The sequence below is a fragment of the Caretta caretta genome, chromosome 2 (assembly GCF_965140235.1).
Source record: "Caretta caretta isolate rCarCar2 chromosome 2, rCarCar1.hap1, whole genome shotgun sequence".
Classification (NCBI taxonomy): domain Eukaryota; kingdom Metazoa; phylum Chordata; order Testudines; family Cheloniidae; genus Caretta; species Caretta caretta.
The window spans coordinates 249862617-249885659 of NC_134207.1; the positions used below are offsets into that span (position 1 = coordinate 249862617).

The 23043-nt window shown below is 40.8% G+C and overlaps 1 protein-coding gene across 6 annotated transcripts in view; it reads left to right on the forward strand.

The window, feature by feature from the left end:
- Positions 1 to 23043, forward strand: part of PTPRN2 (protein tyrosine phosphatase receptor type N2) — a 1070187-nt gene that overhangs the window by 407050 nt on the left and 640094 nt on the right. For all 6 annotated transcript variants that reach the window (XM_048837619.2, XM_048837620.2, XM_048837615.2 and 3 more), the window contains one exon: positions 22463 to 22580. In XM_048837619.2, the coding sequence (XP_048693576.1) occupies positions 22463 to 22580 (118 nt within the window). The remainder of the gene's footprint in view (positions 1 to 22462; positions 22581 to 23043) is intronic.

The window sequence follows — 23043 nt, forward strand, 5'->3', positions numbered from 1 at the left end:
TCTCTGGAATTACCTCTCAGGTAGTTGAAAGCAGCTATCAAATCCCCCCTCATTCTTCTCTTCTGCAGACTAAACAATCCCAGTTCCCTCAGCCTCTCCTCATAAGTCATGTGTTCCAGACCCCTAATCATTTTTGTTGCCCTCTGCTGGATGCTTTCCAATTTTTCCACATCCTTCTTGTAGTGTGGGGCCCAAAACTGGACACAGTATTCCAGATGAGGCCTCACCAATGTCGAATAGAGGGGGACGATCACATCCCTCGATCTGCTCGCTATGCCCCTACTTATACTTCCCAAAATGCCATTGGCCTTCTTGGCAACAAGGGCACACTGCTAGCTCATATCCAGCTTCTCGTCCACTGTCACCCCTAGGTCCTTTTCCGCAGAACTGCTGCCTAGCCATTCGGTCCCTAGTCTGTAGCTGTGCATTGGGTTCTTCCGTCCTAAGTGCAGGACCCTGCATTTATCCTTATTGAACCTCATCAGATTTCTTTTGGCCCAATCCTCCAATTTGTCTAGGTCCCTCTGTATCCTATCCCTGCCCTCCAGCGTATCTACCACTCCTCCCAGTTTAGTATCATCTGCAAATTTGCTGAGAGTGCAATCCACACCATCCTCCAGATCATTTATGAAGATATTGAACAAAACCGGCCCCAGGACCGACCCCTGGGGCACTCCACTTGACACCGGCTGCCAACTAGACATGGAACCATTGATCACTACCCGTTGAGCCCGACAATCTAGCCAACTTTCTACCCACCTTATAGTGCATTCATCCAGCCCATACTTCCTTAACTTGCTGACAAGAATACTGTGGGAGACCGTGTCAAAAGCTTTGCTAAAGTCAAGATACAATATATCCACTGCTTTCCCTTCATCCACAGAACCAGTAATCTCATCATAGAAGGCGATTAGATTAGTCAGGCATGACCTTCCCTTGGTGAATCCATGCTGACTGTTCCTGATCACTTTCCTCTCATGTAAGTGCTTCAGGATTGATTCTTTGAGGACCTGCTCCATGATTTTTCCGGGGACTGAAGTGAGGCTTACTGGCCTGTAGTTCCCAGGATCCTCCTTCTTCCCTTTTTTAAAGATTGGCACTACATTAGCCTTTTTCCAGTCATCTGGGACTTCCCCCGTTCGCCACGAGTTTTCAAAGATAATGGCCAATGGCTCTGCAATCACAGCCGCCAGTTCCTTTAGCTTCACTTTTGCTTCACTCCACATGAAAAACCCTGGCATCTGCTGCCTAGAGAGAGTTATTAAGGACAGCATGAATCAAGGACAAATTAGTTGTGGAAATATCAAAAACGGTACGAATTTTCACTGTGGGGAACCCCACCTTTTACAAGTAATAAATAGTAACATCAGGGAGGATAAATCCTGTTACCATGAAGATGAGTGTGATGTAAGAACCTAAGTAGAACAGAATAGAATGATCCTGATTCTCATTTACATGAAGGCTGCTTTATACTTCTCTGGCAGTGTCAAGGGGCCTTAAACGGAGTGCATAAATATAATCTATGCCCACTTTAATCCACCTTTAAATACCAGAGCTATGTAAAGTGATATTAGCGTGCATGAGAATCATGTCTTATGCTGCTTCCCCCACCTTGCAACTCAGTACATTTCTTGGTATGTTGTCTAATTCCCAAAATGGTATAGTTTCAGTGCATTTCTATTCTGGAAAGTGACCATATCAGAATGGGAACTTTTTACTGAATGGATCTGCCCCGTGTGTATTCAGGTCACCTTTGTTTTCTTTAGTGAAAAATAAAAGTTTGTCTACTTTCTCGCTCCTGTTAGCACTAGGGAGAGTGAGGTGATTCTGTTTTGGTTTATGCTTCATCAGTAGAATTGTTAGCTGCATTCCAGTTGTATGGCTGCATTCTGCTCAGTTGCACCTGAGCAACTTATTACTGATGATGCAGATGCATGAGCGGGGTAGACCCTCATCTTTGCTTACATTTCATTTGTTCTTGAAGTACATTGTTATGCTGTGTGACAATGTCACATTAACACCCAGAGTGACTTCAGGCCTCTCTAACATCCTGTAACCCAGTGGTTTGCCCTTGCTCCCATTGAAGTAAATGGGAGTTGTACCAGGGACTTTGATGGGAGCAGGATCCAGCTTCTAGTATACTAAAAAGGCCAGTATACTAAAAAGGCTCATGCTGTCAAAAGCAGCTTGATTCTAGGATATATCAGGATGGACGTGAATCCTCTGCAGAGACTCCGTCTGTTTGGATTTCACCAGTACTGGTGGAAACAAGTAAGGCTTTGGAGCATGTTCATTTTCATAGATCGCTCTCCCCACCCACTCAGAATAATTTTTTAAGCATCTAGAAGAGTCCTAGAAAATAAGAATTTCTGATTTCTGATTTCAAGTCAGATACCACTGAAATCATTCAAGATGTTCACTGTGGACATTTATTTCACTGACAGCAATGCTCTCCTGTGGTGCTTTACTTATAATGACATCTGGTGACTGCATGGTGTATTGCAACATTTCTACATGTAAAACATGATTAAATTTTTCTCCATTAATACAGTATTATTTAGTCTCTTATATGATGTTAAATATAAATAAACAAATAATAACAAAAAACCTCACACTTTTAAATAAAGAACATAGACATCACATTTGGGATGATAGAGGACAAAAGTGAATGATGTAATAAATATAATGGATGAAGAGAAAGATGTATTTACAGAGCTCTGAAAATAATGTATTTTGTTATAGTAGTACTTTTGTTATAAGAATGCTGTTCTTGAAATCTGGGCTCTGTTATTAATATACTGCCAATCAAACAGGGATGATCAAAAATAATCTTTTGGGGAGAGACGGGATATTTTTATCTTAAAATAAAGCAAGAAATAGTTACAGACAGGGCCCGATACTGTACATAATAAGTTGAAAATTAATTAAATTTGACCTTATTTTAAGTGAAAGTAGATCAGCTGCAGCATAATATGCAAAAGAAGTAGTTGTGTCAAAATAAATGTTTGAAAGACAATAAGAATGGCAAATCTGGTTTGTTTATAGATCTGAATCTTTGACATTTAGTTAGGGAGTGATTAATGAAAGCAGGTTATGACAGAATATACCCCTGTATTCACACTCTACATGCTGTTGTAATAATCTTTGTACAAGGTATGTCTTGTGAAGTATCATTTAAAGACTCATAACTTGCTGATCAATAACATCATAGCAAAATGCATATAGCAATGTTATATGTATGCTTCCTAGCTAAGTCTGGGAAGTAGCTAAACCAGTTCCTTGGAGACAAAGGGAAAACTGAGGCCTCAGCCAGGTGTAAACAAGGCTGATGGACCATTACCTGCTAAGCGGCCATTCTTTGGCAAGGAAGGAGGCACGGACAAAAATCTACATCTTACCAAAGAAATAGCATGGAGTTTATTTTCTTCACTAGTCTGCCTGTTGCCTTGCTCCCAGCTGGAAATGCATCTCAAAGGGGGGACAGGACTATAAAAAGAAGGGGCAGACAGCCCAAAACACTCTCCTCTCTCTCTCTTTCGGTCTCTGGTATCACACCTAAGAAGACAAATGAAAACTACTGTTGGCCTGTGGCGGGGCCATGGGGGGAGTGGTTGCAGACCTGAGAGTTTGGTCATTAATCTGCTGGAGGTGAGAAATGTGGTGAGAAACTTTGCTTGAATCTAATATCATTTAAGTTAGGCACTAGTAAGTGTTTTATCTTTATTTTTCCTGTAACTGTTTCTAACTTTTATGCCTCATTTCTTGTACTCGCTTAAAATCTCTCTCTTTGTAGTTAATACATTTGTTTGACTGTTTTGTCTAATCCACTGTGTTTAAATTGGAATGTCTAAGTACTCCATTTAAAATAGTAAACTGGGCATATTATTCCCTTTCAGGAATAACAAACTTAATATATTTTTACTGTTCGGGAGAGGGCTGGGCAGTACAGGACATACATTTCTGGGCTGGGAGTGGTCTGTTGGGGTCACCCTGCAGCATAACCAAGGCTGCAGCTGACAGGCTGCAGTCACATCCTGAGTGTCTGTGTGTAATTTGTATACTGGAAGGCTGTGAGCAGCCCAGGCAGGAGCAACTACAGCAAGGCATTATAAGACACCCAAGATTGCAGTGGAAGGGTGACACAGTTCCTCCAGTAGTCAGGATTGTGTCCCAGTAGGTCACATGGGTATTTTCCTGTTTGCACATTCAGTGTGTAATGTGAATAAAATGAATGACTGGAGAAAATATGAAGACAAAGGTGAGCAGAAATAGTAAATGAACAATGACATTTTAAAATCATTCTAGGTCATGTGTCTGTTTTGTCAATTGCAATGACATTAGCAGATTCTCATCTTTCCTTTACATTTTATTGAATCAGAGAAGCATTTTGTTCCTAAGCTGTGAGAGAAAATGTTTTATATTCTTTGACACAGGACTGCAATGATTCTGTTTGCAAAGCCGTTAAAGGTTATTCATCTCGTACCATCTCTGGACTGCCTAAAAACTGCTAATCCTACCATTAATATTTCGAGAAGGGGCTGTTGGTTGGGTAAAGATGGGTTGTCTAGTAAAGTTGCAAGGATGAAGCAGGACAATTAAACCAATTTATCCATGCACCACTCTCTCTTTCATCGTATCTGTGACTTTGGGAGTACTTCTTGTTAAGAGCTTTCAGATCTGCAGATTCATGGGCCTGAACCACTAACTTTTTCTGTGGCATGAAGGAGAAATTCTTTAAATATCCATTCTTCTACGTGGGAGTAGTCATGTAAGGAAACATGGAACCCTTGGATACTTTAGCGAATGGATGTTCTGTAGATTGACAGTTGCTCACTATACCATTATTAAATAGTTGCAGTCTCATAAAAACAGACTGGCTAAAACAATCGGTAATCAGAGATCTGATTTTAAATAAAAGTACTTTGTAAAGTATTTAAGTATGACAGGCTGGCTTCTTTTAATTTGCATTCTTTATCATATATTAACTCAAACAGTTTCCATACCAATCAGATTAACTGCCACAGGTTCCATCTGTCATTATTATTATATGCAGAGTGGTAATGCAACTTTTGGTTAAGGTTGCCTAACACTTTTCATTGTTTTTATGTGGCTTACTGGTGAAGATGATGCTTTACAGACAAGTGAAGAAACCAGTTCCCCTCCTCATTACATTTCTGCCTCCCTTTTAATTTTCCAGCTTTATTTTCTCAAGCACGGGAGAAAACTGTACACCGCATTTAACCATGAAACCCTGAGGAGGTAGAAAATTAGACAAACACTGTTCCACCACATCAAAGGTATGATAATAGTGTAGCGCTTGATTGTCTAGAAAGATATCACTGTTAGTTAATACCTGCAGCCACTGATAAGAAAGACTTTCCATCCATACTATTACAGAGCATAGCAGCTACATATGAAACTGCATCTGCAATGTTAGTCTCTTTTGAAATATGATATTATTATTATAATATCAATCCTCACTCTTATGGAGCTTTGCTTGCTTGTATCTCATCCAGAAAGTTGAAGGACAAACTCCTATAACTATCAAAACCTTTGGAAATACATTCGCTTATTGTGTGTTAGTAGCTGTTATTCAGGGTGTAGAAATATACTGACGTTGAGAAGATGAAAAAAACAACCATCACCATTTACTACTTGGTTAAAGATAGTGACTCAAAGTTTTGTATACTGTACAATGGATAATGGATACTATACAATGTACAATGTAAACCCTAATGGATAACAATTTCAAACTGTGCCTATTTTAGGCTTTTTTTGTACAGCCCCCATTACTGTAGTATCTCAGTATTCATCCTTATAAAACCCATGAGGCAGAGCAGTGCTATTATTCTCATGTAACTCCCATTGAAATCAATGGTATTTATTTAGGCACCTCACTTCCATGATTTCAGTGGGCGTGAGGTACCTAAATACCTTTCAGGATATGGGCCTCAGATCCATATCTATAAAATGAGGATGATAGCATTGAGCCAGAGGGACTAAGTGACTTATCCAAAGTCACAAAAGAAGCCTGTAGTGGGGCAGGGAATTTTACCTGGGTCTCCCATCTCCCAGGCTAATGTCCTAAGCCACTGGACCATCCTCCTTCTCATCAAATCAAACCATCTAGTTACTCTTGTGATAATGATTCATGGTAGATTAATAAACTATAGAGATTAAAATAATAGTTCTTGTATTTAACAATTACTTAGATGTTTCATAAAGGGGAAAACATTTCTTTATGCAACATGACTGATTAATTTGTGCAGTGATGGGTTATTGTTATTTTGATACCATAGATGAACAGGAATTGTCTTCATATTCAAGCAGTAAGATTGGGCTTGTAGTTAGAAAATATACGGCATATTTATACTCAGAAAGTATATTGTGAATACAAATGACTAATGCATTTTAACTAGCATGAAGTTAAATATGATTAGGTAGGGACAGGAACAATTGTATTTAAAAGCATCTTAGCGGGTCCTTGTTAAACATACAAAGGGCCAAAATGTGTTTAACATTGTACTAGTTCAACACATGTTTTAACGTGGTGCATTTTCCCAGTTTATACAGGGCCACGGAGATAGAACTTGTCTGTTGTGTTTGTCTTTGCTGTGGGAACAAACCCCCGCTATCTTCCTCTCTCTGACAAATGTGTGGCTTTGTTTTCAAGCTGTGCATTCTGAAAAATACCTGTGGATTCATTGTATGCCAAATCCCATTGTATTTTGCTAGTCCTGAAGGGAGCTAGTGCTTACAGTCTATTTCCTAGTGGATCAACATCCATGTTAAAGGCCACAATTCCAATTGGCACTAATTGGCACAATTACTGACAGTCTCAGCAAAGACAGTGGGCTTGGAGACTGAAATACACTCACACCTTCTAGGCATGGTCTCTCCAGATGAGAGTAATGGCTAATTGAAGAGGACTGTGTGGGGAAGCCTGTACTGAACTCTTTGAGCAAATGAGGATGTGGGTTTCCAAATGTGTTAATCCAACATCCAACACCTTTCACAGGCACAATAGTCGCATGAAAAACCTTAAAAAGTTTTTGGGAAAGAACTTCCTTTTTTATTTCAATTTCATGTTTTTGTGCATACAAGCTGCAATATTCCAATAAATAAATAAATAGTCTATTTCTTTTTACACTTTAGTTGAAACAAAAGATTAAATGTGAGGATAGAAGGAGCACTGGATGTGAAATATAATAATTGTATCCGAAATTTTTATGACTGTTACAAATATAAATTAATAACCTGCCTTAAAAAAAGCTGCTACCATTATGATTGTGGTTATTTCTCATCAGTGTGATTGGTGTTTTGGTAGCAAGGTGGAATTTCTGTCCCAAGCCGGTTAAATCTAGTTCATACCAAACATCTTGGACACAGGCAGTACATGTTGTTCTTATGTGGTTTTGACTTAGTGGAGCTATTCCAAAATATTTACATTTTTAGCTAAAGACACAGAGCTCTCAAAGGAGAAGGATTAAAAGTAAACGGAACAAAAATGGACCTGAGAATGGTGGGTACTTTATATGCCATGTGTGCGTTTTGCTTTAACATAGTTTCATCATGGTACATGTTCTCCTGGAAGCCTCAGCTTTTCACTGAACTTTGAGCACCGTGTTAATCGCAAGTAAAACCATAATGCTGTACAAAGTTGAAATCACTTCATGGTTTTAAGCAATAAATGGCATCTCTAAAGTTCTTAAAAGTGAAGTGATGTATTATTCATGGGCATGAATGAAAACTCTGTTTGCTAATTCTCCCAAATTTAAAGGATGTTTGGCTCCACATCTGTGTATTACAGCTCAGCCCCTCTTCTGATATGGATACTACAAAGTAGCAACAATCTTAGAAGTACTCTGTTGGAAGAGACAGTAACTAGTGACAGACAGGAAAGAAGCTAGAAAGGAAGCAGTTACTCAGGGACCAGACAGAGTGTACTCGACAAAATATTAGTAACAATCAATAAATCTTAAATCAACATCTCAGGAGTGATCCGAAAAGAGAGATCTATTGCTGCTTACTGAGCTACTAGCTGTGCTGTGTCAAGGGGGAAAGAATGGACTTCAAATATGGAACTACATCAGCTGGAGACTAAGACACACGCACACTAGGAATTCCTAAGTAAAAAAGCAAAGAGCATTATTGTACATTGTGTCCTGTTCCCATGCAATTGTAGCAAGGTAAAAAGCTGTCTCTTGTGTGACAGGGCAAGGCCAGATGGCTATAGAAAAGTAGTGGGAGATAGATATATTAGCTCCAGGCCAAACAAATCCCTGGTACCAGGTTAAGTGAAATGGAAGCTGCTCCAGGTCAGTTAAGACACCTGGGGCCAATTAAGAACTTTCCAGAAGGCAGGGAGAAGGCTAGGTTGATTGGGACACCTGAAGCCAATCAGGGGCTGGCTGAAACTAGTTAAAAGCCTCCCAGTTAGTCAGGTGGGGGTGCATGTCAGGAGCTGTGGGAGGAAGTTGCGCTGTTGGAGAGGCTGAGTAGTACACACCATATCAGGCACAAGGAAGGAGGCCCTGAGGTAAGGGTGAAGTGGAGCTTGAGGAAGTGAGGGCTGCTGTGGGTGGAGGGATAGCTCAGTGGTTTGAGCATTGGCCTGCTAAACCCAGGGTTGTGAGTTCAATCCTTGAGGGGGCCATTTAGGGATCTGGGGCAAAAATTGGGGATTGGTCCTGCTTCAAGCAGGGGGTTGGACTAGATGACCTCCTGAGGTCCCTTCCAACCCTGATATTCTATGATTCTACAAATTGTACATGTCATGTTTTTAAAAGGTCAGCTACCATAGCTGATACTATTAGGGTCCCTGGGCTGGAGCCCGGAGTAGTGGGTGGGCCCAGGGCTCCCCCCCCACCTTTGCCCCCTGATTAATCACTGAGACTGGGAGACAACAGAGACCGTGCAAGGAAGGATAACTTCTCCTCACCTCCCTTGCTGGCTTACGATGAAAATGGCTCAGTAGACTGTGACCCTTGTCTCTAGAGAAAGAAGGGTTACGTGCTGGGTCACAGTGAGCCTCTGAGGAATCCGGGACCCACGGAGGCAAGGATAGAGCTTTGTTACATGTACAAGAGAACGGAAATAACATAGTTGAAAGTACTCAAGCCGGAAATAGTAGGTGGCATTTTGGGATTGAACAAGCTCACTCTGTGTGCATTTCCTGTGCATGGGGCAGTACATCAGCTGTTTTATTTAATATTTTATAGTTGCTGATGCCGTTTGAGCTGCATGGGATTCATCTTTGCTTCAGGCACACCCTCTTGGCCATAATTCTTCACTTGAAAGTTTCAGGCTTTTGGCCATTGTGATCTTTCCCAGATTCCTAAAGGGAAATCATCCCTCATTTCTGCATTTGCTATATTATTAACAACAATGGGTATTGTAATTATTGTTATTTTTAATGTAGCACTGACAGGCTCCAGTTGGAATTGGGACCCGTTGTCTAGGCCCTGTACAAATACGTACAACAAAAAGTCCTTTGCTTGGATGAATATGCAATCTAAGAAGAAAAGAGACAAAGGGTGGGGGAGAGAAGTATACAAACAGATATAGACTACATATATCTATTGCAGTTTGTTTCTGATAATTTTGAATGAGCAGTTGTTTAATCTCTGATTCTCAAGGTTGATTTGCACTGGTGCTGACTTAGGTAGAGAATAGTGTGTGGGTGCACAGCACTCATTAACAAAAAATTTTCAAGTATGCCAGCTTTCTCCATGTTCTGTACTGAACACATATTGCATAGTCTTTTATTCTGACTGCTGTCCAACACATACAATTGATACAAATATTTCTATGTAAACCATTAGGATTCACATTCAAAAACAGATGCTTAAGAGGATTTTGCACTTACAAATGAGTAACTGCATTTTCAGAGTCATCTGTTTTGCGTCCCTTTGCACACACAACTAAAGGCCCATTTTAACATGTGGAAATTGATTTACATGGGCATCAGTGGGAGTCCAGTATGTGTAGGGAGAGAAGTAGATCAGAGATAAGATTCATTATCCACTGTACACTCTGAAGGAAGAATTTTTCCGATAGGCATTTAAAAGTATATGAAGAAAGTTGGAATTTGAGTTGAATTTGCTTGGCTGAATACAACAGGTATATCTACATAATTTGCTAATTACCTAAGCAGCAGTACATTTCTGGCCAACTATACTATGTCACAGGTGCTTGTTATAATTCACAAGGATAAGGGACTTCCAAACTCCTTCCTCTAGGAACTAAGGGGTTCTTCCAGACACTGTGGCTGATGTGTACTATTGCTGTCTTGAAACAGAATTGATAAACTAGAACAGGAAGACAGAGCTGTGAAATTTATGGGCATCACAGATGATCATGTGGAAAGTGCCATTCATTTTCAGCATTGTAAAATCATCATTATTGCCCAGAAAACCGCCTACATGGTGGAATAGGCGAATGAAACTGTGGGTAGGGAGGGAAAGGAGAGCTATGATAGGCAGGGAAGGAGCTAGGAAGATGGATAAAGAGGCGGGATAATTTTAGAGAAAAGGAATGGAGAGTGAAAGGATGACACCTCCCCCACTCTAGAAAGTGAATTGGAGTCTTCCACTGGAGAGTGGCCAGGAGGCCTGCAGTTTTTGTTTGAGCATTTAAGGTATGGATTTCAAGTTGAATTTTTGTGGGATTGGTGGTTCCCCCAGAAAAACTCAGAAAATCAGATAGCAGACCCAAATCAATATTTTTGTAGTTCTTTCAATCTCGTGATTCTGGGCTATGGGAGGATGACATGGTGTTCTTGAACTCTTCGGGTTGGTAGTACTGGTTGCCTATTGAGGTCAAGTGCCTGTGCACATTACCTTAGGTCAGAAGGGCACGTTGGTGGGGATTGGAGGAGGATTAATTATACTTACCAGATACTGAATTTGCCATATGTTTTTGAAAAGTAGCCTCGACGAAATGTTCAGAGTTAGCAGATGAAAATATTTTCCTATATTTTATTTGCTTCCATCAGCTTCGCTGACAGAGAAAGCATGTCTGTTTCTGCTCTTGGGAACTGTCTTTTGCATAAACCAGTGTCTCAATATTCACTTGTGTGTCCAATTTTGTGGCATATGGAGGGATACAAAGAAACATTAAATATTGGAGAATCTTCAAAAAGGAGCCATTGTTTCCTAATTACATGAAATAGCCTACTCAACCAAACCAAACTTCCCAGAAAATATGGAACTTGCCATTGAGGCTTAATTCTAAATATTTGAAAGGTAAAGGATTCCTTGCTGCCCACACACCTTTTTGGCGTTACCAGCAGTAAATCAAAATCAGGCACAGGATCATCTTGTAGTCTTTGTAATGCTGGCAGACCACATGCTAGCTCTTGCCAGGCTTTAGGCCTCATCCAAGCACTGACAAATTCATTGCTGGAAAACAGTCTGTTTCACCTGTGCATTAGTATGGTAAAGATGGGCATTGAAATTATAACAATGTATTTAGTGTTTAGCATTAATGAAATGCCTGTGAGTTACTGCATGCAATAATCTCACTTATAACATCTTTCTCACACGCTATACGAGAATATTTAAGTTTTTGCTTTATAACTGTAAAAAAAAAGTTTGCTCTGAAATTGTGAACCCAGTCAGGAGGGATTGTCTCCTGCCCATCAAGAAGGGCTGTCAAAACTAAATGGGGCATTGTGGAACAACACAATACAAAGACTTTGTTAAATGCCCCCTCACACCATGAAGAGGCTATGTGCAAAAGGGCTCATCCCATCAGCTTGAATTCTGGAAGAAGGAAATAAAAATAGCTGAAAAGAACATTTTTCATCTCTTTGGCTATTTGGACTCTCATAGGGCCAGAGCTATGAAACCAAAGTAGAGCCCAGGATCATAGATTCATAGAAGATTAGGGTTGGAAGAGAGCTTAGGAGGTCATCTAGTCCAACCCCCCTGCTCAAAGCATGACCAACTCCATCTAAATCATCCCAGCCAGGACTTTGTGAAGCTGAGTCTTAAAAACCTCTAAGGATGGATATTCCATCACCTCCCTAGGTAACCCATTCCAGTGTTTCACCACCCTCCTAGTGAAATAGTTTTTCCTAATATCCAACTTAGACCTCCCCTATTGCAACTTGAGACCATTGCTCCTTGTTCTGTCATCTGCCACCACTGAGAACAGCCAAGCTCCATCCTCTTTGGAACCCCCCTTCAGGTAGTTGAAGGCTGCTATCAAATCTCCCCCTCACTCTTTTCTTCTGCAGACTAAATAAGCCCAGTTCCCTCAGCCTCTCCTCATAAGTCATGTGCCCCTGGCCCCTAATCATTTTCATTGCCCTCCGCTGGACTCTCTCTGATTTGTCCACATCCTTTCTGTAGTGGGGGGCCCAAAACTGGATGCAATACTCCAGATGTGGCCTCTCCAGTGCCGAATAGAGGGGAATAATCACTTCTCTAGATCTGCTGGCAGTGCTCCTACTAATGCAGCCCAGTATGCCATTAGCCTTCTTGGCAACAAGGGCACACTGTTGACTCATATACAGCTTTTCATCCACTACAGAACTGTCGCTTAGCCAGATGGTCCCCAGTCTGTAGCGGTGCATGGGATTCTTCCATCCTAAGTGCAGGATTCTGCACTTATCCTTGTTGAACCTCATCAGATTTCTTTTGGCTCAATCCTCCAATTTATCTACGTCACTCTGGACCCTATCCCTACCCTCCAGCATATTTACCTCTCCCCCCATTTTAGTGTCATCTGCAAATTTGTTGAGGGTGCAATCCATCCCATCATCCAGATTATTAATGAAGATGTTGAAAAAAACGGGCCCCAGGGCTGACTTCTGGGGCACTCCGCTTGATACTGGCTGCCAACTGGGTTAGCCCTAACAGACATTCATAGCTGACAGATTACTACAATTCTCCCACCTTTTAAAACCATAGGCAATAACTCATTTGTGTATATATGTTTGCCTGCTTTAACCTTGTAATAATTCTCATTTATTTTTCCTAGTTAATAAATCTTTAGTTAGTTTACTACAGGATTGGCTACAACTAGGGTGACCAGACGTCCCATTTTTAAAGGGACAATCTCGTATTTAAGCCTTTCTGCAGGTGTCACAACTTTTCCTTAAAAACGGGCAAATTGCCCAGTATTTTTTGTCTCCCTTCCACTCCCCATTAATACTGGTGGGTCCTGCTCGCCAGCAGTTTGTGTTTTTTTTCCCCCCAGTGGCCAACAATGGGGGTAGGTGTGCAAGGCTGGTGGCGGGACAAAGCTGCAGTGCACGGGGCGTGGCCACTCCCCCTGCTGGTCCGTCAGCGCAGCCCCCACTGCGTGCCAGCTCTCGGCCAGCAGGGCCTCGCCCCATCCCGTTTCCGGACAGCACTGGCTGCGCGCTGTGGGCTGCAGTGTTTGGTGAGTGCAGGCAGGGACCAGGCAGCGGCAGGTTATGTGTCGCCTCTGCTTCCCACCCATCAGCCCTTTACATGCTCCCCCTCTCGCTGTCCTCTCCCTGCTTTGCCTCTTCATCCCTCTCCCAAGCCCCGCTGCTCCTCCATATCCTCCCTGGCAGGGTGCATCCCACTCCCAGAGAACCAGCCCCTGGCAGGAGCACTCAGCTCACCAACCCACCTCCTCCTGCCCTGTGGCTGGAAGCAGCTCCCATCCCATCCCTCCTGCACAGTGCCAAAAGGCTGCTGCTGGCCACATTCTGGTGTGAACCTTGGCAGAAATTGGGAGATGGGAGGGGGCATGTGACCTTGCATGCCCCCACCCACATGTTGCCTCGGGAAGATGTGGTGCCAGGTACCAGGAGAGGAGGGTCCGTCCCAAGGGCCCGGCCAGGCATGGAGGGTGGAGAGCGCCGGTTAGGGAGGGTCAGGTCGGTCAGTCACCCCCTCCCCCCCGTATGGGAGAGGTGTATGGGAGTGCGTGTCATCTCTCTCAGTGTGTTTGGGGGGAAGGTAGGGATGTGTGTGTGTCACCCCTTCCTGTGTGAACCCTAAAGCCTTAAAAAGATAAGAAGGTAAATAAAAAGAATCCAACTACACAGTATTTCTTTTTAACAGGAGGCTCAGTCAACTTGATGTTAATTTGAATATTTGTACTGCATAGTTCAGTTTGATTGCTGTAAAACTTGCATAAATACGAGTAATTTTACCAGGTGTCCCATATTCAGCATTGGGAAATATGGTCACCCTAGTTACAACCATTGGTGACAGATAGATCTAAGGTACAAATTGACCTGGGTTAAGTGACTGCTCTCTTGGGTCTGGAAGCAACCTGAATATTTTGTGGTCTTTGGTGTATAGCAGCCAGCTATCACAGAGTCAAGCTTGCCTGTCTGGCAAGATAGATTGGAATGCCCAAGAGGACTGTCTGTGACTCCATGGTAAGACTGGTTTCAGAGTAACAGCCGTGTTAGTCTGTATTCGCAAAAAGAAAAGGAGTACTTGTGGCACCTTAGAGACTAACCAATTTATTTGATCATAAGCTTTCGTGAGCTACAGCTCACTTCATCGGATGCATACTGTGGAAAGTGTAGAAGATCTTTTTATATACACACAAAGCATGAAAAAATACCTCCTCCCACCCCACTCTCCTGCTGGTAATAGCTTATCTAAAGTGATCACTCTCCTTACAATGTGTATGATAATCAAGTTGGGCCATTTCCAGCACAAATCCAGGTTTTCTCCCCCTCCTACCCCCCACAAACCCAAGATAAGCTATTAGCAGCAGGAGAATGGGGTGGGAGGAGGTATTTTTTCATGCTTTGTGTGTATATAAAAATATCTTCTACACTTTCCACAGTATGCATCCGATGCAGTGAGCTGTAGCTCACGAAAGCTTATGCTCAAATAAATTGGTTAGTCTCTAAGTTGCCACAAGTACTCCTTTTCTTTTCATGGTAAGACTGTTATAGCGATCCAGGAGTTCACATTTGTTCTTGAGCTGGTGAAATCTAATTATAGAACATGCACCCAGTTTGGGGCCTCTGCCTTGCTTCTTGACATTAGCCTTCATGGTCATCAACCAGTCCAGACAGCATGATGGTCTTAATTATGGAGAGACTACCACTTGTCCATAATAAAACAAAATGCACCTCAGATTGGAACGGTGATGTTTTAGCCCCAAAAGCAGAGCTCCCAGTAAAGTCAATTGCCAAAAAGTCTTAATTGAGATGGGAGCAAGACTAGGCACATGATGCTTATTAAAATTGAAGGAGACAGTACTGGGACTCAAAATACCCACAGCAAAATCATTAATAACTTTTTATAACTAGCAGCAATTTATGTCAAATATAACTGGTGAACAAAATTAGAAGGAGATTTAATTCCGTGGCAAGTGTGAAAGATCAGTAACCAGATGTTTTTAACCTAAAGGGAGACAACAGCAAGGTAGTTTTTAGTGAACTGTAACTCGAAAATACTTTGAAAAATTTGCTTCAAACTTTGTAGTAAGTTTGACTTCACAATAAATCTGTTAATTTTCAGGCCAAATTTATGTTCCAAGCCCGATATATCAACCCGTTTATAAAATAGGGCTTATAATAATAGCTGTAGCCTTACCTGTGTGGAGAGATGGTTGTTGCCTCTTCACAATTATTATTGCCATTAACCTGCCAGTGAGGGTTGTATTGAAAAATTGCTATTAGAAAAAGTCCTTGTTTTCTTTTATTGTAATGGAAAACATCTTTGGCTGCATTCATAGGTCGACAATGTGGCACTTGAAAGCATGAATCTTGCTATAGATACAGCAGCCCAGGAAGTAAAATTGCAATTGATAGCAAACCAGTATTACAGTATGTGAACATCACTGGATATGTCCTTGAGCTCTGCAAATGGAGGCCTGGGATGAAAACAAGTGCTGTTCCTCTAGGGTATCTGGAAAGGCAGCCTGCAAAAAGTTATGTCTATATGTTGACCTGTCTGTTGTGAAAATAGGGAAGAAAGCCAATCACGCACAATTCTGCAGACATTCTGGCAGCTAAAGAAGGCTTTAACAATTTGCAACACATAGCATGGGTGCTGAAATTCTCTGAGCTCTACAATGGAGAGTTTCCTGACTGAAATAAGGTATCAGTTGAAAGAAGCTGAGAGAAAAACTTAAAAACAACGAAGAGTCCTTGTGGCACCTTAGAAATTAACAAATTTATTTGGGCATAAGCTTTCGTGGGTTATAACCCACTTCATCAGATGCCATGGAGTGGAAAATACAGTAAGCGGATATAAATATACAGCACATGAAAAGATGGGAGTTGCCTTACCAAGTGGGGGGTCAGTGCTAACGAGGCCAGTTCAGTTAGAGTGGATGTGGCCCATTCTGAACAGTTGACAAGAAGGGGTGAATATCAACAGAGGGAAAATTACTTTTTGTAGTACTAATGAGGCCAATTCAGTCACTATATGCTGCATCAGGACAAAAAGGAAAATATAACTAAAACGTGGAAAATAATGTCACAACTGAGAAATAGAATCAAATAAGTAACATGCTCTAGCTTCAACTTTGAGGTTTGCTGGTCTTTATGGGTGGCAGGGAGAGAGAAGGATCAGGTTTTAGTTTATAGTTTACTGCCAATATATAATAATCTCCTGTCACTTTGAATAGACTTGATATGGAAAAATCACTTTGTTGCCAATATATTGATGCAGAACTAATTATTTTGGATTTCAGTTGGCACAAAAGCCAAAGTAATCCCATCACATTATCCACTGAGGTTCATTTGACTTGCTCTCAGACTCTTGGACTTAGCCCTGAGAATTTCACCCTCAGTGTTAGAGAAAAGAATCAGTAGTATGAATGGGCAGATTCAATGGGCCAGATCCTCATCTGGTGTGAATCAGCATAGTTCCATTAACTTAGACTAAACTATGCCGATTTACACCAGCATGTCTTGTCAAGCTTAGACATTATCGTTTTCCTTCACAGGCCAACACAGCATGACATTAATACAAGAAATAGGCAGATTTTACATTCTGAATAAGAAATGGTTTGGGGATGGAAGGGCAGTAGAGGGATGTATTGAGCTGTGAGTGATCAAATTTTGAAACTGTTAACATTGTTTTTATATTAGCCCAGGAGTGCAGTTAGTGGGCTTGATGCTCAGTGGAGTGGTGTAAATAAGCATAGCTCCATTGAAGTCAATGAAGCTATGCTGATTTACATCAGCTCAGGATGTGGTCCAGTATATTCAGATGGGCACCTAGTTTTACTAAGATAGGAGGCAAAGAACAACAGAGCCATGGAGGTTAGTTACAAAATGTAAAAATCAGACAAGGAAAATATGGATACTATGAATTGTGATTATATTTTAATAATTCTGTAAATTTGGATGGTAACTAGTGTGGGGGCAATAGCAAATCATATAAGATAAAAATGAAACTGCAGTACAAATGTGAAGACAATTCTGAGTCCATACTCTTAGGGTCAGATTCTGATATTGCCCATGTAGTATAAATCTCCAGTTCCCAGAGTATTTTCAAAATATAGCACAGCCATTGTTTTTAAGTTCATGTTATTTTTACAATTTTTAAATACTTAAATTGGATACCTTTGGGGCAGTCTGCACAGTCAGGGTTCAGTGCCTAGCACAACAGGAGCCTAGCTGGTGTCTCTGGGTGCTACTGTAATATAAATAATAATAGTAATGAATTGTGTTTAATTCTGAAGTGAAAAGAAAATATCCAGAGAGATCCTCTGATGGTAATATGGGAAGGACCAGACTGATCTCTGTTATGGGTGGAGGGATAGCTCAGTGGTTTGAGCATTGGCTTGCTAAACCCAGGATTGTGAGTTCAATCCTTGAGGGGGCCATTTAGGGATCTGGGGCAAAAATTGGGGATTGGGCCTGCTTTGAGCAGGGGGTTGGACTAGATGACCTCCTGAGGTCCCTTCCAACCCTGATATTCTATGATTCTAATTCCAGAGTTATATTGATGTTCCTCATTCACTTTGATATGCAGCTCAAGTTCTGCAGAGCTACTCCAGATTCTCACAACTGTGAGAGATGTGACTCTGTCTTGTCATTTCTTTTCAGCATAAATTTAGATTGTGGAATTTCAATTTTGGAAAAATAGAAGTAAACCCTCTACTGCCTCACCCAGGAAGAGGAAATATGTTTTTCTTCCATGAGGAAAAAGAATATCAGACCTGTGGCTTTCACCCAAACCTCCCTCCCTCACAATATTACTCAGGAGAGATCTTGCAACAATTAAATCACCTCCCAGGATCATTCTGTCACAAGAGTGCACAATGGTTTTGCATTCTCCAACTGTGGGAATTCATAGTTAGAAAATACACAGCCTAGACAGAGCTCTGGCAGGGACAGTTAATCGGTAACCGGGGTCCCACAGTACAGTCCCATTTTAGTGACATGGAAGTAATGTGTGTACAACAGCACCACTGTGATCCTGTTCAGCCAGCAGAGTTAAATTGTTATAATTGGGTTGTGAGCCAGGAGCAGCCGCTAGGTGTGGTGTTATAGACAAAGGGGACAGGAAATTGCCATACGGCGTCATACACTGCTTCTCAACATTAATTTTGAATGTAGCTGTCAGGTTGGTATTAGAACTCTTCCATGTGTTATTTTATTGAGCTCAGCATGTGGGAGAGAATTTTTTTTATACTGAAACAAGCCTGGAACATGACTGGCATAAGGTTAGCTTTAGACATCACTGCAGTTCCTGAGATAGTTACATTAAAAAAAGAAAAAAAGCGCAATATTGACTAATAGGTAAGGACAGAAGATTTTCCTGAACAAATAAAGATTTAGGTTCCTCAACTCTCGCTCGTGCAGCACCCTCATCTTAGTTAGAAAAAAGTGTAGGGATTCAAAAATGGAGATTCTCTTTTTGTTTTTAACCTCCAGACAAGACACCTCTTTTTAATGCCTTGCTTGTATTCCTTCACACCCCTACTATTTCATACTTGTAATAATCTGTAATATAATGCAATGGAAGGAAGAAAATAATCCTAGATTCCATGACAGACATAACTGTGATGGCCACTAAAAAGTAAGATTACAATTCTTTATTGTCCTGAGGTGGTATTTGCCATGGGGGGCTGATTTTTGACAAGGACTGTGTAGATGAAAGCTTGTTGAAATGGCTATTAACTATATTGATATATAAATCCATGGATATCAATAGACACATATAGGTGAGTTTTGTATCTCTTTGCAGGTATTGCAGATGAATCCTGGGCTTTGTTTCTAGAGAAGTGTGTGTGTGTGGGTGTATACTCTATTCCAGTGGTTCTCAGCCCAAGGTATGCAGAGGTCTTCCGGAGGGTACTCAACTCATCTAGATTAGTGTTTCTCAACCTGGAGGTTGTGACCTGCACGGAGGTCATGGGACAGATTTAGAGGGGTTGCAAGTGCAGGGCTGGAGTTAGGGGGTGGCAAGCAGGGAAGTTGCCCAGGGCCCCATGCCACAGGGGGCCCTGTTAAGCTAAATTACATGCTTTAGCAGTAAAGTGGGGCTCTGACTTCAGACAAGGCTCACAAGTGAAAAACAGGTTCAAATATCACACTGAAATGTAAGTACAATATTTATATTCAAATCATTTCATAAGTATTTGGTAAAAATGAGAAAGTGAGCAATTTTTCAGTAATAGTGTGCTGTGACACTTTTGTATTTTTATATCTAATTTTGTAAGCAAGTAGTTTTTAAGTGAGGTGAAACTTGGGGTACACAAGACAAATCAGACTCCTGAAAGGGGTACAGTAGTCTGGAAAGGTTGAGAACCACTGCTCTATTCCATAATCTTAGTTTACAACTAAGAGCTTGATCTTTCCGCCTTTGTTCATGCAAGTAGTCTTTACTTACATGAGTAGTCCCTTAGACTTTAATGGGGCTATTTGTGTTGGCTAACAAGTTGCAGGATGGGTCCTTAATTCTTTTGGAAGCACTTGTTAAAATGTACAAACATTTTCTTAAATGATCTGTTTTATCAGCACTAATGCCTTTCATATAAATTTATATCTGGCTGATCCATTGTGCTGGATATCTACAATCACCTAGACCTGATTTTCTTCTTAGTTTTCCCTTCTAGGTGACTTTGTAAAAACAGTTCTAAGCAATTGTGGAAAAAACTTGAACACATTAGGTACATTAATCCTAAAATAATTTAATAATACCATGTAACAATTACTATAAACCCACGGTTTCAGAGTAACAGCCGTGTTAGTCTGTATTTGCAAAAAGAAAAGGAGTACTTGTGGCACCTTAGAGACTAACCATTTATTTGACCATAAGCTTTCGTGAGCTACAGTTCACTTCATCGGATGCATACTGTGGAAACTGCAGAAGACATTATATACACAGAGACCATGAAACAATACCTCCTCCCACCCCACTCTCCTGCTGGTAATAGCTTAACTAAAGTGATCACTCTCCTTACAATGTGTATGATAATCAAGTTGGGCCATTTCCAGCACAAATCCAGGTTTTCTCACCCCTCCCCCAAACTCACTCTCCACGGTGACTCATTCTTTATGTATTCAGCTAAGAAAACATTCTCTGAGCAATCTTAGGTTTAAACGTCTGCAAATGGTTTGAATCCTGCCCCTTACAGTTCAGCTTTTGAAAAGGTGGGATTTGCATTTGAAAAGGCTGCAACAGATCTCAAAAAAGTGTTGGACGTCCCCCCCCCCAAAAAAAAGCGTTCAAAATCATTTAGAGTAGCTATAAACATCAGAGACGTTTTTAAATAAAGTATTTTCACAGCAAAATTGTGTATAATTTTATTCTGAGGATGGGAGAGGGAGGAGGAAATGGCCAATGGATCCATTATGTGCCATATAGTTTTATTTATTTGCTAAAATCCTTATACTACCCCAACGATTCCAAGGATTTGTTCAACTTTCTATTAACAAAAAATAAATTTCCAGCTCCAAAGAGGAACTTCACTGACAGGGAAACATTTCCAAACATTGTAACTATGCACTTCTCCACCCCCAATCCAATTTGTACTTCAACAAGTCCCATATTCACAAGGTACTTATGCAGAAGCCCAATGCCTAGTCTACACTGGAAAATATTTCCTGTTACCTGTACTGGCCAACCTGTCCTATAACAAGACACATCTTAGACTAGCAAAAAAGGTGCTTTCATCAGTGTAGCTTATACTGGTTTGGTGAGTGAAATAAGCTATACTGACAAAAGCACTTTTATGCTGGCTGACATAAGTGCTACAGTAAGGCTTTTGATGATATAGATATGTTGCAAAATTGTCACATACCTAAATGACATTGCTATACCAGCAAATGTTTCTAGCCCTAGCCTAACATGAATAGTCACACAGAAAATGTCTTGGTGAATCCAGGTTATGATGCATTTCAGTTGAGGATCTCAAAGCACTTTACAAACGTTTGTTAAGCCTTACAATATATGTGTGAGATTGGTAACTGTTTTTCACAGACATCCTGCTGCCAAGTCCAACCCGAAGCATTAGAAAGCACTCCCTCCTTTATGTGGGCAGGTTATATGTGCGAGAGAACATTTATAACAAGACTATTCCTTACAATGATCACAGTACTTGATTAAATGGGTACGTGTAAATTTATTGAGGTTTATGGTTCTGTGTAACTGTGCAAGTCATAAAAGTAGAATATCTCTGCAGTTATGTGATATTTAGTTATTAAATAATTACAGTAATTGCATGGGGTATTTCTACAAACTAAAGTGTTAACCATAACATCTAAAATTTACAAATTGGATAACAGTTATTCTTGGAGTTGTATCATTATTCCAAGCATAATTACCATGTGATCAGCAGTGCATCTAATTAATGCATAGTCACATGGAAGTTACTTTCATAACTAAATTCATCCTTGTTATAAAGCTTTGTCATAACATTTGAGTATAAAGATACCAGAAAATGCCCCCAGATGAGGTCATGAAACCTCACAATAATTGCTTCCACTGTAACAACACTATCCCCTTACCATTCTAAACGGTTGGTTTTACAGGAGGAGGTTACACGGAAAGGGCAATGCACTGTATAAGTTGTGAGGTGCAGAGAAATGAGTAAATCACCTGTGAGAAGTAACTTTCCATTATTTACTACCATTCAGTTTGAAAGCTCTTTCACAATAGTTGATCTAGAAATAACTCAACTCAACAACTAACCCAAAATAACTCTTTATTATTCAGTAAAGCTGGCTTCTAGCACCTTCGAGACTAGCCGCTAAAATTCTAAAATTCTATTAAGTATAATCTCCTCTTAACCCTCATCACAACACCCACTGTCTTCCTAGAGGAGAACACTCCAACAGGATCAGTATTTCTGTAAGAGTACTTAGAAAGGCCTGATTAATAAAAGTGTCGGCAGGAGAGGGGAACCTGCAGTTCGGCTTCTGGAGTATGCAGAACGAAAAACATTTCAGCAAACAGAGCTTCTGTTTATAGTTGTTTGCATAAAGACAGGTTTTTGTCAAACTTTGCAAGTTGGATTTGTTTTTTATGAGTGTGTCCTTATTTAACAGGTTTTACCTGGCAAGATGATTACATGCAACATGTTATTGCCCTGGAACTCTCAAACATTCATAAAATCCACCACTGGCGCCCTGATTCATTTTTATCTGATGGATCTGACACACTAAGGTAAGTCTTCCGTAATGTTATGTGTCATAGTGGTGGGTTTACAGGTGTGTAGAAACAGAATGTCCTGAAGACCAAATTCTTATGCAAATCACTAAATACCGTCCACAGGATGAGGAGAAACTAGTGGTGCACCAGGATTTTAAAAAATTGGTAAGGAACAGGGGTGAGAATGAGTGAACACCACAGACGCCCTGAATACTAATATGATAGGAAAATGTTGGTGGCAAACCTATTTCCCTTATCCTCTCCATTCATTGCATTGGTATCAGAGAGAAATTGGAATAGCCAGACCAGACCAGTGGCCCATCTTATCCAATATCTGGTCTCTGATAGTGGCCACTACCAGTTGCTTCAGGAGGAGGAATAGGAAATTTTATATCAGACAGTTATAAAATAACCTGCCCATAGGAGAGCTTTCTTGTGGAGTGAGCTCATGAAAACAAATTGTTGCTTGTGCGTGAAA